Genomic DNA, 16,434 nt, shown 5'->3' with positions numbered 1-16,434 from the left:
GCCGTAGCCCAGAGGCGTAGGTCGTCTCGTAACTCTACCGGCCTTCTGGCCCTAAGACAAACTTTCGGTCCTTGGATTTTTCGCAACCGATTCGTCAGAGCGTGCTAGAGAGTTTTGGCGTAGGAATTTTTTCGAAAAACAACTAAAAATGGTGCGTGGGACTTAGGGGGGAATCCCCCATCCAGCCCCCAAGGGAGGCTCGATTCTGTAGAAGCAGAGTCGTGTCTTCCTTGTGACGTTATCGTAATGCCGAGGCCTCTGATGGGCTCGCGGGGTTTCTCGAAGAATTAGAACAACTGAAGAACGCTTCTTAATTGTATTTCGAGAAATAATGTATACAATGCTTGGAAATTTAAGGATAAAAGCGACATAGCTGTTCTATGTTCCAAGCGTTGTTGAGAATTTCGCCCTTCTCGTTGGCTAGCTTGTAGGTCCCGGGCTTCAGCACTTGGGCGACGATGTATGGTCCTTCCCACGGCGGGGTCAACTTGTGGCGGTCGTCGAGGTTGGCACGTTCCGGCCCAACTCTCGGACTAGGTCTTGGCAGGTAATACCAGAAAGGAAGGCTTGGACAATTTCCGAGTCGCCGACGCTTGGCAGCTCAGTGCACTTTTTGGAGAAGCACCGGATGAAGTCTCGGAGAGACTCATCCGGCACCTGACGACAACTCTTGAGATCCCAGAAGTTCCCAGGGCGCACGTATGTGCCCTAAAAATTCCCAACGAAGACCCTGACCAAGTTGTGCCAGTCGTAGATCTGTGAGGGAGGGAGATGTTCAAGCCAGGCTCGCGCCGAGTCTGACAGGAACAACGGGAGATTGCGGATGATGAGCAGGTCATCGTCCGCGCTGCCTAGCTAATAAGCTAGGTGGTAATCGGCAAGCCAAAGTTCGGGATTGGTCTCATCGCTGTACTTCGTGAGGTTGGCCAGTTGCCAAAACTAGGCCGGGAAATGGGCAACGTGGATAGCTCTGCTAAAAACTCGTGGGCCAGGCGGCTCGGGAGAAGGACTGCGGTCCTCCTCACTGTCGTAGCGGCCGCCCCGGTGCGGATGGTAGCCCGGGGCGGGCCCCTCACTGTCGTGGCGCCGTCGTCGGCCGACCACCTCATGGTCGCCTTGCGCCTCGCGTCGGTTGTCGAGGCGATCGCGGACCAAGGGGACCCTATTGGCTGTTGATACCTAAGCGGGCTCAGGACAGACTAAGGCCCCCCATCCTGCCGAGGCGGTGCCGTGGGAAGTTCTGAAGCGCCCCCGCGCCGTCTAGAGGCGAAACTCTTGGCCTGCTGCACCGCGACGGTCTTGAGGAGATCCCGGAGCTCGCCGTGGACCCGTCGCCCTTCTGTAGTAGAGGGCTCGGGCATCGTTCGAACTAGCATTGCCGCGGCCGTGATGTTCTGGCTAGCACGATTGAAAATTAGGGGATGCTCACCGCCTTCGTTGTCGTTAATGCGGTGGTGGACGTCGCGGGCACGCCGCTGGGCTCTTCCGCCGTCACCGTGACCCTGCTGCTCCTGCTCGAGAGTGTCTCGGAGTTGTTGCAAAAGGAGTCGATCTTGCTCAACCTTGGCCTGAAGCTCACGGAGTTGCTCCAGGTCTGGGCGTCGAAGTTGTCCGAGGGCAAGGTTCTCATTCTGCGTGGCTGGTGGGACAATGCGTGAGGGCGTGGCATCACCCGTCCCCTGGCGAAGCAGGGTACAGCTGCCTGCCCCCTCGTTCTCATCGCCCGTGCTTGGCATCTCGAGTCTGACATGGAAGCACTCACGAGCGGGATCGTAAGTGTCCTCGTCGTCAGAGTCGGAGTAGCCAAAGCAGTAGTCGCTCGCGGCCAGGAAGCGGCGCATGGCCTCATGGCCGCGAAGTCCGGAGAAGTCTACTCCGGCCCACGCTTTGTTCTCCTCCGAGGAGTCGGCGTGGGAGTGAGTCGAAGTTGCAGTACCGAAGTCGAGGGCGAAACGTTGGTGGTGTCCCGAGGACTCCGCGTGAGTGGAAGCGTAGGCATAAGCATAGGAGGCGGCGACATTTCTCAACCCGAAGGGGTACGTGAGGAATCAGCGGAGCAAGTGGCGGCCGTCGGCCAGAGCGAACCACGATTTGGATCGCTCTTGCGCGTGCAAACAAATCGAACGGATGGGATCGGAGCCACAGTTCGAGCGAGATCGACGGGGCCGCATCCCACCAAACGGAAGCGCGAAATCACGCACGCGGAAACGAACAGCAGAAACCCCTAAAAAGCCGCAGCAGAAAAAACACCCCAAATGCCGGGCCGACGCCGCTGCCCCCAACAATAGAAGAATCAGGCGCGGGGCACGAGGCGCAGCGAGTGTGTGATGAGGAGAGAGAAAACAAAAACACGGAGAATCCTAGGGAGAGGCAGCGGTGGTGGCAATGTCCTGGTATATCTTGACGATGTCCCCGAGCCTAGCAGGCTCCGGTGCGAGTGCCGACACCGCGGCGAGGAGGAAGAGAGGAGGAGCCGGAGTAGGAAGCTAGAGGAGTTGGATGGAGGCCTGGAAGGCGAGCGAGAGGAGGAGCGGACCTCCAACGTGGTACCCTTGGGCAGGAGCATCGCTGGGTTTGGCTGAGGAACCAGACCGGCCACGCTGCGCCGACGACAACGCGTCGTGCCGAGGGGCACCAACCGCTTGGGCGTCCTCGCGCCGGTGCGCCGCGCAGGGGGTCGCCGTCTCCCCACCGCAAGAGGGGGCGGAGCAGGCGCTGGAGAGGGCGCACCGCCGGTGCAGGCGATGGGGAGGGGCGGCGCTGTGAGAGGCGGAAGCAGCGGCGCAGGGGAAGGAAGAGGGCAGGGCGACAGCGACGGAGGAGACGATGGGTAATGTGCTTGTTGTCCATTTACACGAGAGAAGGAGAAAGAAACACCATTCTACGTGATAGGACCATGACAGGACCATGGAGCCCAGGTCTGCAAAGCAAGCCAGGCCCGGCAGCAGGCATGCACGCATATTCGGATGCGCCCTAGTTAGGCACCGACCATGCATGTCGAGAATCCACCGTCCCCTGCTACGCGCCACTGTCCATTTACGTGCGGCGTACAATGAGCAGAAAGCCGCACTTCATTTAATGCGTGCATTTGCTTCACCTATCTACTGTCGAGTGCACGGAGGAAGACCGGTTGTGACGCGCTTCATCTGAACCATGGAATTTCGATCTAACACACTAAATTAAAAGAACTGACGTGAACATCTAGACGGCCGTCGATTCGGCATGCCTTCGTATCTTTAATATAGTAAAAAAACAGTCCTCGCCGTGGTTTTTTTTCCCACCCACGCACGGCATACCCGCCCGCGGTTGTCCTTTGGCTTTCCGTCGATCTCCTTTTCCCAGTGCCGCAAAATCCTGCTCCCCTCACCGTGGCACGCGGCACGGCACGCTCCTTCTTCCCCGTCTGTTGCCCTTCTCCCTTCCGTCCCTATCCGCGCCGCCGGCTCCTCGCGTCGGTCCAGGGCAGAGCTCAGGTGTCGGTCTCCCTCTTCGCCGCCAGTTGCCGCAGTTCCCAATCCCTCGAGATTTGTGGCTGGTTCCGTTTCGGTTGCGAATGCGAATCCTTTCCGTCCCGTTGGAATTCGAAATTTGAAACGGCCGCGGCCGCTCGCCGCCTCAATCCCATCCATTCCCCTTCGCCCCTTCCTTCCTTATCATAAAACACACACGCACACAACACGGTCGCTTCTCCTTCCTGTCCCTCCTCCACAAGGTGAGAAACTGAGAAGGAAGAGCACCCACTCCCCTCGCCCCCACCGCGCCCTCGATTCGGTTCCGTCCCCTCGCCCCTTGGGCGTCTCCGCGGCTGGATGGCGTCTCCCCCGCCCTTCGACCTCTGCAGCGACCTCGACGACGACGACATCGACGAACCCGTCACCGCCGTCCCCAAGGATCGCCATCTCCCTGCCGCCGCCCCCACGCCCAACGGCCTCAACGACCACCTCCTCCGCTTCACCCGCAGCTTCCAGCGCCCCACCCAAAACCCTAACCCTAGCCCCAATCCGCAACCGCCTCCGCCTCCGCCTCCGCCTCCAGGTACTGTACGGTCACTCTTCTCGCTCCATTGTTTTTCCTCCCCCTTCAATCTATTCTCTCTTCGCAGAAGCGGCCGCCGAAGAACAAGTCGGGAAGGTCAAGCTCGCCGGCCGCCGCCGCCTATGCAAGCTCGCCACCACCGCCACCGCCACTCAGCAAGTGGATGAGGAGGAGGTGGATGGCGACAACCAGGACGACGGCGAAAGCAGATTGGACACCCTATATGACCTCACCACCCGATTCAACTCTCTATCCGTCCAGAAACCCGGCCCCACCGAGAGGCCCAGGACACAGCAGCTCGCCTCTCTGCCCTGCGCCATCACCGTGGACGACCTAGATGACCAGAGCGCAGATGATGGGGATGCCCATCCCGGCGCCTCCTCGCCCGTTCAAATTTCTAGTTCTGATGAAGCTACGGTCACCACCAGACGCCCTCAGGTCAAGATTGAAACTACTTCAGTCTCGTCAGCCTGTACCCATTATGCCAGTGATGACGTCCGTGGCAAGGGGAAGAACAAAGGGACCGCCAAGGATGTTGGGAGGCTAAACAGGGTATCAAAGACCTCATCCTTTGTTGATTCTTATTCCGACTCTGATTATGACAACTGTGGGGAGGACCAAGGAACAGGAACAGCTTATGCTGTTAAGCAGGTAAGAAACAAGGCACTCACAAGGAGACCACCCAAGATCTCAACATTCAGGAACAATGCCGTCAGTGATGATGAGCTGGGTCAGGAGAAGGAGAATCTTGGAGCTGCAGAGAACAATGCTGAGGATGTTGGATGGGAGAAGACGGAGGACTTCAAGATGGATCCAACTGGAACTGCTGCAACATCCAAGCCATACAAGCTCCCAGGAAAGATATTCAAGATGCTTTTTGCCCACCAGCGTGAGGGCCTCCGTTGGCTCTGGGTTCTGCACTGCAGGGGAACCGGAGGAATCCTAGGGGATGACATGGGCCTTGGCAAGACAATGCAGGTTTGCCATGCTCAGCTCCCCCTTTTCTTGAGCTTTTCCAGATTACATTAAGGCTTAGAGAGGTTTTACTGTTACTGCTGACGCCACTTTGCTATCTGCCCTTCTTTTAGCTCAGGGCTGTAACTGTTTATTGGGCTTGTTTTCTCAATTAGTTGTAGGGGCAGGATAGGCTTTTGTTTACTTTCCGATGCATAACTTCCTGTCCTTGTAATAATTTACAGAAATGTGAACATGCACACCCACATTGTTCTGTTCTGTTTTTTTTCTGTATTTATTTATGAAGCTGAAATCAGTTTCTTTCAGACAGAAGCATAGACCTCTTTTGTTGGCTTGTTGTCCTATAAGCTAGTTATTTCCCAGTTGGCTTCATATTATGCATCTGTTCACAATTTCACCTCCTTTGCCGGCAGTTCATTTAGCTAAGAAATCCACTAATGGAATCGTGCAACCTTATTTCTGCTGCAGGTTGCTGCATTTCTGGCTGGATTGTTTCATTCTCGTCTAGTCAAGAGGGTGCTCATTGTTGCTCCAAAGACACTTCTGGCTCATTGGACCAAGGAGCTTTCAACTGTTGGCCTTAAAGAGAAGATCAGAGAGTATAGCACACTATATATCTTTTGTCAATTCCATAGGATCCAGTCCTGTAAGTTGGTGCTAATCATCTTTTCCTTTCCATTTTTGACAGCTACTCTGGCCCTAGCACAAATATTCGCAGTTATGAACTCCAATATGCCTTCAAGGTAAATTCTTGTACCACAAAGGTATCTTCCGTAAGGATTATTCTTGATCTAGCTTATTGTAACCTGGCATTGTGTAGCACTTAAAAGTTTGAACAGTTTAAACTAAATTCATGAACCCCTCCCAAAATGTTGCAATTTGTCCTGGCAAATGTTTAACTCATCTTTTTACAGGAGGGTGGTATCCTCCTAACCACCTATGACATTGTCCGGAACAACTACAAGCTAATAAGAGGCAACTCCTACAACAATGTTGATGATGATGAGGAAGGAACATTGTGGAATTACATAATTCTTGATGAGGGGCATCTAATAAAAAACAATAAGACACAAAGGGCCCAAAGCTTGTATGAAATACCTTGTGCCCATCGCATTGTGATCAGTGGGACACCTATTCAAAATAACTTGAAGGTATCCATCATCCCATTCCTCGATTCCTGCAACTTTGTATTTTATGTGCTATAGTACATGTTTTGCAAGTAAGCCTTATTATCATTGCAGGAAATGTGGACTCTGTTCAATTTTTGTTGCCCAGATGTCTTGGGTGATAAACAACAGTAATACCATACAGTCCATTACTCTCTATTTTTCCTGTACTCCCAAAATTGCTTGATTGCCCTATCTAATGCCATCTATTTCTCTGTATTGTTACAGGTTCAAAATAAGGTTTGAAACGCCTATCCTTCGAGGAAATGACAAAAATGCTACAGCTCGAGAGAAGCATGTAGGCTCAAATGTGGCAAAGGTAATAACTTATTTCCTGAACTTCTTTTTATTTCTAATGTACCAATATATGGACGGGGTATGACTCTGCCTTCCCTGATAGTATGGTTGGACAAATGAACTTGTTTGCTCATTGTTTTGGATTTTATGGATTTGGACAACAAGATGTTCATCTATGTTGGTGTTTTGTACTGTAAAAGCTTGGGTTTGGTATATTCCAGTACTGCACAAATATGTGAAGGCTTGAACACAACTTCATTATTAGTCTTTTATAAAGTAACACAGTTATACATCAACAAATTGTAATTTGAGTGACTCATTCATATACCAACTTGGTAGCACATTCATCTTTGATTGACACTTGAAAGCAATGCTTATGTGCTGCATCCAGACTTAAGATTACTCATATCTACTTTCAGTTGAAACACTAAGAGGGTGAACATGTGATAATTAAGCCTATTTAGTTTGCTGCCTTTTTGTGTGCTCACCAGTCCACATTACCAACTCCTAAATATGTCGCTCTTTACTTGATATAATATGAGATTGTTTTATTTTGTTGGTTTTTAACTATATTTCATAGGAACTAAGAGAGCGAATCAAACCATACTTTTTGCGACGCATGAAAAGTGAAGTTGTCTTTGATACTGGTGCATCAGAAGAAAAAACATTAGCCAAGAAGAATGAGCTAATTGTCTGGCTGAAGTTAACACCATGCCAGGTTTGAATTTGGTGTCATTGTTATGAGAAGTTGCTTGAGCTATTGATTAATGATTATATTTTCCGGTGACCTTTCTTTGGATGCAGAGGAAACTATATAAAGCTTTTCTGAACAGTGAGTTGGTTCATTTAGCGTTGCAGCCAAAGGCGTCACCGTTGGCTGCAATCACAGTAAGAATAAGCCTTTTCTTCATAATGATGCTATTGACCCTTTGCCTTTGGGGCTGGGGTGTTTTTTGTAGCCTTGTAGAAAAGCTTGCTGTTGCATGTTTATTGATGAGATTATGTTCGCTACACTAAGGAGGGTGGATGAAGTGGCGGCAAGCATCTGGTGTCCTATGTGACAAAAGGGTACCACAGAAGCTAAAAGGCAAGTTTTATAGGACGGCGATTAGACTTGCTATGTTGTATGGTGCAGAATGTTGGCCTACGAAAAGACGACATGTTCAACAAATAAGTGTCATGGAAATGCGTATGTTGCGTTGGATTTGCGGTCATACAAGAAGGGATCGAGTTCGGAATGATGATATACGTGATAGATTAGGGGTAGCACCAATTGAAGAAAAGCTTGTCCAACACCGGTTGAGATGGTTTGGACATGTCCAACGGAGACCTCCAGAGGCACCGGTGCGTAGTGGAATCCTAAGCCAGGATAGTAACGTGAAGAGAGGCAGAGGAAGACCGAAGTTGACTTGGGTAGAGGCAATAAAATGAGACTTGAAAGGATGGAATATACCCAAAGACTTAGCCTTAGATAGGAGTACTTGGAAGATAGCTATTCACGTGCCTGAACCTTGATTGCTTCTGCTGGGTTTCAACTCTAGCCTACCCCAACTTGTTTGGGACTTAAAGGCTTTGTTGTTGTTGTTGTATGTTCGCTACACTGCTTTACTTTATTCTCTCCAACAGATATTGAAGAAAATCTGTGATCATCCACTGCTATTGACTAAGAAAGGTGCTGAGGGTGTCTTGGAAGGAATGGATGAAATGTTGAATGATCAAGACATTGGAATGGTAGAAAAAATGGCCATGAACCTTGCAGATATGGCTCATGATGATGATGCACTGCAAGTTGGTCAGGATGTCTCATGCAAGCTATCATTCATCATGTCCTTGTTGGTAAGTATTATTAGATGCATGCCCATTTTGGTTGTTACCTATGCATTTGTACTTGCTCAAAATAATTAACACCTGATGTTGCAGCGGAACCTTGTTGGAGAGGGGCATCATGTTTTAATATTTTCACAGACTCGTAAAATGCTAAACCTTGTTCAGGTATATTGTTGCTACTTTAATTCTTTTCTGCTTCGTACTACCTTAGCACATCCTGCACCTTGTGACTTTTAGACTCAATTCTTCTAATTTGATATATTGATACAATACAGTTTAGATCCATTAATTTATTTGGGCCATTTGTTACTCTTGAATCTCAATGTGCATGGGTAAGCTCCATAACTAGAGAACATTTATGGGCAGTCATCTTTAGTAAAATTTTGGTGAAAACTAAAATACATGGACTCATTACTGTCACATTTATGCAAGATTGCAAGCTGAAGTGTAACATCACATCCTGTTCTTTTAGTAAAAGTTTGGTTGCCTTTTAATCTTTCATAGTGTCATTGGTAATCACTACCACATCAATCTAGAGTTCATTTCCCTAGCCAGTGATGTTACACTACCACATCAATCTAGACTCTAGATTTCATTGCACATCAATCTTTCATGTGAGCATTAGTTTGCCAGTAGCCTTTTTGACCTGCAATCTACTGCTGGATAAAGCGTCAGTGATGCGTTTTGGCTTCTTGGTACCAGAACATTGACAATTTCTTTGGCCTATTAGCTCAACAATTTCAGTCATTGGCTTATTGTAACAGGAAGCCATAATATTAGAGGGCTATGAGTTTTTGCGCATTGATGGCACCACCAAGGTTTCTGAGCGGGAAAGGATTGTGAAGGTTCTTTTCGCCTTCCCTTTTTCCAACCTACGTCATAGAACTGTCCATATCTTTTTTGTTGCTTACACAAACTTGCATCCTTCAGGACTTCCAAGAGGGTCGTGGAGCTCCAATTTTTCTGCTAACAACACAAGTTGGTGGACTTGGACTTACACTCACCAAGGCAGCTCGCGTCATAGTAGTTGATCCTGCATGGAACCCTAGGTATCTGAACAATGATACCTAACTGTATGTCTGTATCAATTGAAGTTTTCTTGAATGAGTGTTTAACACTACAAGTTTTCTATCTTACACACTTGTTTTTTTCTATTTACAGTACAGACAATCAAAGTGTTGATCGTGCTTACCGAATTGGACAGACCAAAAATGTGATTGTATACCGCTTGATGACATCTGCGACCATTGAAGAAAAGATATACAAATTACAGGTTCAAATATCACTTCTTACCTTCTGGTTGATGCAATTACTAGCAGTATGACCTTTCTATACATGGTTTTATATGGTGAAATTTTAGTTACATCCTTCTGTTTCTCTCTAACAGCATAGACCATACTACTAAAATTTGATTTCTAGGTGTAAAATCTGCTAATATTTTTTGTTTATGTAAATGGGAATGTAATGTGTTACTTGGATATCCTTCTTACCATGCTATGCACACAACTCTATTTCTTTCATGGATTTCTCTAGCCTTGTGGTTTGTGCTTCCATCTTAGCAAATCACTATTTTTTTTAAATAAATGTGTGAAAAGAAAGCTAGACTGAATAGTGAGATATTATCTTTTTTCTCAGGTTTTGAAGGGGGCTCTGTTCAGGACAGCTACGGAACAAAAAGAGCAAACACGTTACTTCAGCAAGAGTGTACTTTTTCTGATTCCATTTCCTGTCATTGTTTGCTTAATTTCCTATTAGATACTTATTGGTATCCTGTTTGTGCCCTCAGGATATTCAAGATCTATTTAGTTTGCCACAACAAGGATTTGATGTTTCCCTCACGCAGAAGCAGTTGCAAGAAGAGCATGGTCAACAAGTTGTTATGTAAGAGATCTGTTTTCATTAAACTTCTTTTAGTTGCAGCACAATTAACTTGATCTTGATGGTACAGTATTATGTGTCATGTTGTAGATAATTGGTGGTTACAATAATAATAATTTTATTTACATTATTACTTAAATTTGTAATGTTACTGCAGTGACAAATAGGCAGAACTGGCACACCACAACTGTTGATACTCTGGGAATTTTGTAGGGTTTTTTTTTTTTACATTCTTTATTTGCAGAAGACAATAGAGTACCCTAGAAACATGCAGCTCTTGTTTCCAGATGAATTTCCTGCTTGATCACTGTGCACTATTTCACTGAAACCTGCTGGGTTTGTTACACATCTTACAGGGATGAGTCCTTGAGGAAGCATATACAGTTTCTGGAGCAACAAGGAATAGCCGGTGTGAGCCATCACAGCCTCCTATTCTCTAAAACTGCAACCCTGCCCACGTTGAGTGAGAATGATGCACTGGACAGGTTAGTGTTACTGCTTTTAATACTATAGCTATTCATAGATTTATTGTTACTGAAGTATACCACAGTTTTGAGCTTGTCTCCAATTTCCTTACCTTGCATTGATGTTTGTCATACTGCCATATTTATGATTGTATACAAACTTGAATGCCTCAATTACACTGCTTTTACATGCAGCAAACCTCGTGGCATGCCCATGATGCCCCAGCACTATTACAAGGGATCCTCATCTGACTATGTCGCCAGCGGGTAAGGATGGCCATGTTCTCCCTCCATGATTGTACTGTGCTGCATAGGTAGGTCTATTTAAACTTTGTGTTTCTATTTTGTGCAGGGCAGCTTTTGCGTTGAAGCCAAAAGATGAAAGTTTCACTGTTCGAAAGTACTCTCCAAGCAACAGAAGCGCAGAGAGTCTTGAAGAGTTACAGGCGAGAATCAACCGGCTTTCACTGACCCTCTCCAACGCTGTAACTCATCCTCTCACATGTCTTTTATTCAGCTTGAACAGCCATGTATATATATATATATATATCAATAGATGAGTGTAAATCAATTGTTGAATTGAATCTAGGTGCTGGTGTCGAAGCTACCAGATGGTGGTGAGAAGATAAGGAGGCAGATAAGCGAGCTGGATGAGAAGCTGGCTTCTGCTGAGAAGGGGCAGAAGGAGGAGGCCACTGAAGTGATTTCCTTGGATGATCTGATTACAGATATGAAGAACATAACAGTGCCCATTTAGGCTGTCGGGAGTCTGATGTTGTAAGTGTCCATTTAGGCGTGCTGGCTGTGGCTAGGTGGTGCAAAAGTGTTTTGAAGTTGTTGGTAGACACTAGTAATAGCTTTAGTCACTGGGTTGTGACTAGCAAGGCCACCATGTCTGCATCACGTTGCTAGACAGACTATTGTGTTATTTTGGTATGACTCAAAATGCTGTCTGTTGTAGCAATTGAACATAAACCAAACCAGGAAGAAATGGCACCAATCAAGTCTGCTCTTTGCTGCATCTCTGGGTGGGGTTTATCATTTATGCAAATGCAGGATTATGTTTCTAATCGGAATGCACTGCTGAACCTTTAATCAGTAGTGCATTCCTAGTCTGTATATATATGCATACAAGCATAAAGAAACTCAGTAGAATCTTAGCCTTCTAGCTAGCTGTACATGTGTTGTATGGGTTAGTTGCTTGCACGTTGATGTAACACGGCAACCAACTCTCTCCTATTGGCCCCGTTCGCTGGTCTGGAACTTGGCTGAAAAACACTATTTCAGCTAAATTATTGTGAGAGAAAAATACTGTTCCGGCTAAAAAAAGAAGCCGAGGGTAAGCCGAACAGGGCCATGTGTACGCCATTGGCATCTCTCTCTCCGGTCAAATATATGGGTGGGGTGGTGTGTATCTCTTGTCTTTCTGAGCATCGTCGGTTAGAGGCAATAGCACACGATGCCTTTTCTGATCATTATATATAATCAATCTCCAAACAAGGCAACCATCATCGATTACAGGCAGACTCTGATCACAACAATTCAATGAAAGAGGGAGTACTAGATAGGAGTAGAAGAAAAGCAAAGAAAAACACATGGACCATGGATGGATGGATATGAGGAGCAGTCATCAGATCAGAGGAAGATGAAGCAATCCATGGAGATGATGGGATTGGTGAGGTCGTCGTCCGGCGTCACCTGCGCAAGCGCAGCAGCAGTAGTGGAATCTGCATGAGCTGAGGATGAGATCTTGGCCTCCAATCTCCTCCTCAGGCTCTGGCTCTGGCTCACCTCTGTCTTCTTCTTCTTGTCCTTGTTCCTGGCCTGCGCGAGCGCGACGACCTCCCGCTGTGTTGCCGTCGTGCTCCGCCAGCCGGTGTTCTGCCTCCTCTTCTTGTGCTGCTGCTGCCGCTCGTAGGAGCCCGGTGGCGGTGGCGGTGCCGGGCGGGCGGACAAGGGGGACACCGACCGCGCGCGCTTGGGCGTGGGCGCTGCAAGCCTGTGCCTGTCACTGCCACAGCCACTGATGGGCTTGCAACGGCCGGAGTCGGACGACTTGGACTTGGGGTCCAGCACCACAACGTCCCACTCCCGAGACGACATGCTGTTGCTGGTGCTGGCGTTGGGGAGGAGGACCAGCTCACGCGGCCTCCGCCGCCACAAGTAGGAGGAGGATGAAGCCGCAGACGATGACGACGAGGAGCCGGAGGAGGAGGCGCACAAGGAAGTGGACGCCACCAGTGACAGCGACAGCGACAGCGAGGAGGAGGTGGTGGTGGGAGAAGCGGAAGCCGCTCCTGCTTCCCCTGGAAATGGGTGCGGGTGCGGGTGCACGGCAGGAGAAGCCTGCGAGATCCCGGCGGTGGAACTGGAAGTGTTGCAAGGAATAGGATGACAAGGGAAACAGGGGTAGCATTTGCTCACGCAGGTGCCCATGCTGCTGGACTGACCTCACTAGTGGTGGCACGGCAGTCGGCAGTGGGCAGTGGGCACTGGGCAGTCGGCAGGGCAGCAACTGATGAGATGCAATGCAAGAACGAGCGGAGCAGGCCTTCTCTTCTTTCCTCCTTTCCTTGCTCTGCTTTCTTTTCTTGTTGTGGAGAGAGAGTTGAGTTTGAGAGAGAGAGGGAGAGAGAGAGAGAGAAGGCGTTATTGTATGAGAATATGTAGATATATAGATATTATTACAGATAGATAGATAGGTACAGGGAGCAAGCAATCGTGCTTAGCTTACACTACCCGTTGTCAATCTCTGCAGGCTGTCGTACAAAAAGTCATTCAGCAAATTTTGTTTCAGTGCAGTTAGCGATGATGTAGTGTAGGTAAAAAGTGTCGATGGGCATGGCCTACCTGCAACTGCTACCTACTCTAAAATTGGAGCGCACAAGGTTTGAAATCGCAACGGCAGTCGTGGCGTATGGATGGCCCTGCGCTGAGCTGCCCTGCCCATCCATCTTCTGACTGAATGTTCTATAGTGCTATCAACTGAATCGTCCGCAATGCAATGCCCATCAATCCTCAATCGCTCGCTTTCTCGGGGCAACAGCAACGCCAGCTCTTGCAGTAATACATGAGCAATGCCAGCAAGTGTTGTATACAGAGTACTTTTTCACAAGTGCTGTTTTTACAGAGTTGAGTTGAGCATGCAGGCAGTATTGCAGTCTAGTGTAGTAACAATGCCTCTTGTCGTGCATGAATTTTTGCAGCAGTACAGCGAACACAAGCCACAAACTTTGTAGCACCTTCAAGCTGCAATCAGCCCTAAACTAAAAATGCATCTTTGCTTTGATTCCGATAATCATCATCATCACAGATTCACAGCTATAGGTCATGCATACAAGTCTGAGCCACTTGTCAAACTTGATGGTTACACTCACTGTCACTGGACAAGTGACCATTCCTGTGCAGTGCAGTCCTAAAAAGGGGAAATCGCTGTGTGTTTCTCCTAGTGGAACTTCTGAAACCAGCTAGGTCGCCTGTTTCTGAATCTGAATGTCTGAAACCCCCACATTGCAGCTGGATTGTGTTCCCCCGTCTTTCAAAACAAGTAGCAATTGTATTGTATTGCACAAAGATGCCGCGGTGCTGTTCACCAGAACTACAAAGTAACGCTAGCATCAGAAATCGGCAACCTAAACATTTTCTGCAAGCAACAGATGATGATACATTTTCCAAAAAAAAAAAACACGAAAAACCAGAAGATGACACAGGCAAGTAAAATCTTCACTTCGCAGAGGTGAAGCAGGAGTGAAACTGCTAGCAAGTAGCAAATGCTAATTCATGTATTCACTTTGATATGGTACATACATCGTAGGAGTAGCCAGGAAGAATGCATGCCGGTTAATCTCTCCGCTGATGCTGATGAATTTACATATAATATAGTACAGTGAGTGCACATCAGCAGAGCAAAGAATGAACAATCTTTCCAAATTCTCTGACAATGGTTTGGTTGTCTGTAGGAGTATATATCAATCAGATTCAGATCACGAATGCTTCGCTTGATCGCTCTATAATAGTCCGTGTATAGGCAGGCAGCAGAATCAAAATCAGAGGAGAAGGGCGAGCAGGGCGTTGAAGATTGTCTCCGGTGTCGCCCACTTCCTTCGGCTTGGTGATGATGGCGCTCTGCATTTGGTCCAGCCGGCGGCCATCCAGATCCAGCAGGTGGTTCCTCCTGGTGGTGGCCTCCCTGAGTCGGAGTCGGCCCCAGCACTCTATCCGGTTGTACTTGCGAGAGCTGGAGTGGAAATGCACCCACACCTTGGCCTCCATCAGCTCCGGCCGCTCCGCGAACAGAGCCGCGTCGCCGTGAACCACCGCCTTGAGGACCTTCAGATCCATCCATCAGCAGCAGATAAGGTTATTATTCCGGTTGGTTGTAATTGGAATTGGAATGCAAGCAACGTCGTACTACGTACCAGCGGCAGCTCTTTGGAGAAGACGTAGTATCTGAAACCTGCGGCCAGCTCCTGCAGGAGGTTGGCGCCGCTGACGAAGCAATGCACCTGCAGCGTCATCTCCCTCTCCCCGGCGCTGCTGCTGCTGGCGGTGGTCACCTCCTTCCACTCTGCCACCACGTCGTCCCTATGCAGCGTCGACTGCCAGCTGCTCGCTGGTCATGGGCCCGCTCACCGCCAGCGTCAGGTTCGCCGTGAAGTCGCAGTGGGTCAGAGTGTAGGCTCCGGGGAAAGGAGGAGGCTGCTTGTTGCTCCGCAGCTCCACACCGGCGAACTCCACCTTGAGCTTGGCCGCATTGAAGGTCGTGGGAGGTCCCAAAATCTTTGCGGCCTGCAGATATTGAATCGACATGGTAGTTACTCCATTTTAATCAATCAGATTATTGCATGACACGTGATTTCCCTTCATTTTTAAATAAATCTAATCTATTTTTCCTATTAATAGAAAAACCATACCAGGGAGGAGTAGACGTCCGCTGGCCTGGCGTCGCAACTGACGACCAAGAAACGTGGCGGTTCCGACCTGCAGGTGCAGGCACCCATCCTCCTGCCCGGCCTGCTGCTCGCAACGACATGCGCCGCCATGGATGCTGCTGCCGCCATCTTCAATTCAGATGATGGCCGGAATCTGGCATGCATACCTGGGGCCGGGGGCCGGCCGTGAGCGAGCTAATTCGATCAGGCGACGCAGGAGCAGCAAGGCCCCCTTCCCTCTCAGGGCAATGCGGTTGCGGTGTCTCCCCTCTTCCTCTCCTCTGTTCTGTTCCAAGCAAACTAGCAAAGCAAGGTCTGTCTGCTGGTGCTGGTGGTGTTGCTGCAGCAACGTCCAGGAGGCAGGGGGTGCGGTGCGGAGGACAGGAGGAGGAGAGCTGGGGAGGGACGTGGCCGCTGGCACCGGTTTGTGGCTGTGGAAGGTTGACGACCGCTGCAGGGAGAGGGAGGGAGGCCTCTCCAGCCACGGGAGCAACGCCGACAGGTGGCTGCTGAAATTTGATTTATACTTACGTTTATGTTGAAATGTTGCTGAAAAATAATTTTAAATAAGCTCAAACGAACAGGCGGACAGCAATCCGGCACCTTTATCATCCATGTAAATTATTAAGGCTGATTAAGGGGGTGTCCTTTTGTTTTCCCATCTTCTATATCTAACAAAAGTGTACAACTTATTTATCCTTATATTTTAATATAATTTCAGTAGGGGATCCCCTCCTGTTTCATTAAAAAAAAAGTGTACAACTATTTCACCTTGGATTTATCCTAAGCCGAGTTTCTTTTTAACTCTTTCCATCAATCACTTTCTCGATGATGAAACTGTGTGTGATTGAATCTAGCTCA

At 48.5% G+C, this 16,434-nt stretch overlaps 2 protein-coding genes and 1 pseudogene across 2 annotated transcripts; 1 reads left to right on the top strand and 2 right to left on the bottom strand.

The window, feature by feature from the left end:
* Positions 1-3,386: 3,386 nt before the first annotated feature.
* Positions 3,387-11,663, top strand: LOC136498144 (SNF2 domain-containing protein ENL1-like). The gene is made up of 20 exons (XM_066494096.1): positions 3,387-4,035; positions 4,103-5,013; positions 5,479-5,609; positions 5,699-5,753; positions 5,925-6,161; positions 6,252-6,307; positions 6,405-6,495; positions 7,054-7,191; positions 7,278-7,361; positions 8,100-8,309; positions 8,394-8,465; positions 9,065-9,145; positions 9,231-9,349; positions 9,462-9,573; positions 9,936-10,004; positions 10,087-10,181; positions 10,535-10,663; positions 10,838-10,909; positions 10,995-11,127; positions 11,232-11,663. The coding sequence occupies exons 1-20, from the start codon at positions 3,810-3,812 to the stop codon at positions 11,397-11,399; spliced, it is 3,189 nt and encodes a 1,062-aa protein (XP_066350193.1). The 5' UTR covers positions 3,387-3,809; the 3' UTR covers positions 11,400-11,663.
* Positions 11,664-12,132: 469 nt separating this feature from the next.
* On the bottom strand, positions 12,133-13,280 carry LOC136495221 (uncharacterized). The gene is made up of 2 exons (XM_066491209.1): positions 13,093-13,280; positions 12,133-13,010 (listed from the first exon to the last, which is right to left on the bottom strand). Exon 2 carries the CDS (start codon positions 12,743-12,745, stop codon positions 12,278-12,280), a length of 468 nt encoding a protein of 155 aa, XP_066347306.1. The 5' UTR covers positions 12,746-13,010; positions 13,093-13,280; the 3' UTR covers positions 12,133-12,277.
* A 1,121-nt stretch (positions 13,281-14,401) lies between these two features.
* Positions 14,402-16,029, bottom strand: LOC136498390 (protein STAY-GREEN LIKE, chloroplastic-like; annotated as a pseudogene).
* Between the last annotated feature and the right edge of the window lie 405 nt (positions 16,030-16,434).

This window comes from Miscanthus floridulus, chromosome 12, assembly GCF_019320115.1.
Source record: "Miscanthus floridulus cultivar M001 chromosome 12, ASM1932011v1, whole genome shotgun sequence".
Lineage (NCBI taxonomy): Eukaryota > Viridiplantae > Streptophyta > Magnoliopsida > Poales > Poaceae > Miscanthus > Miscanthus floridulus.
Note: the sequence above shows the minus strand (reverse complement) of the source record. Positions and strands in the feature narration are given on the sequence as shown.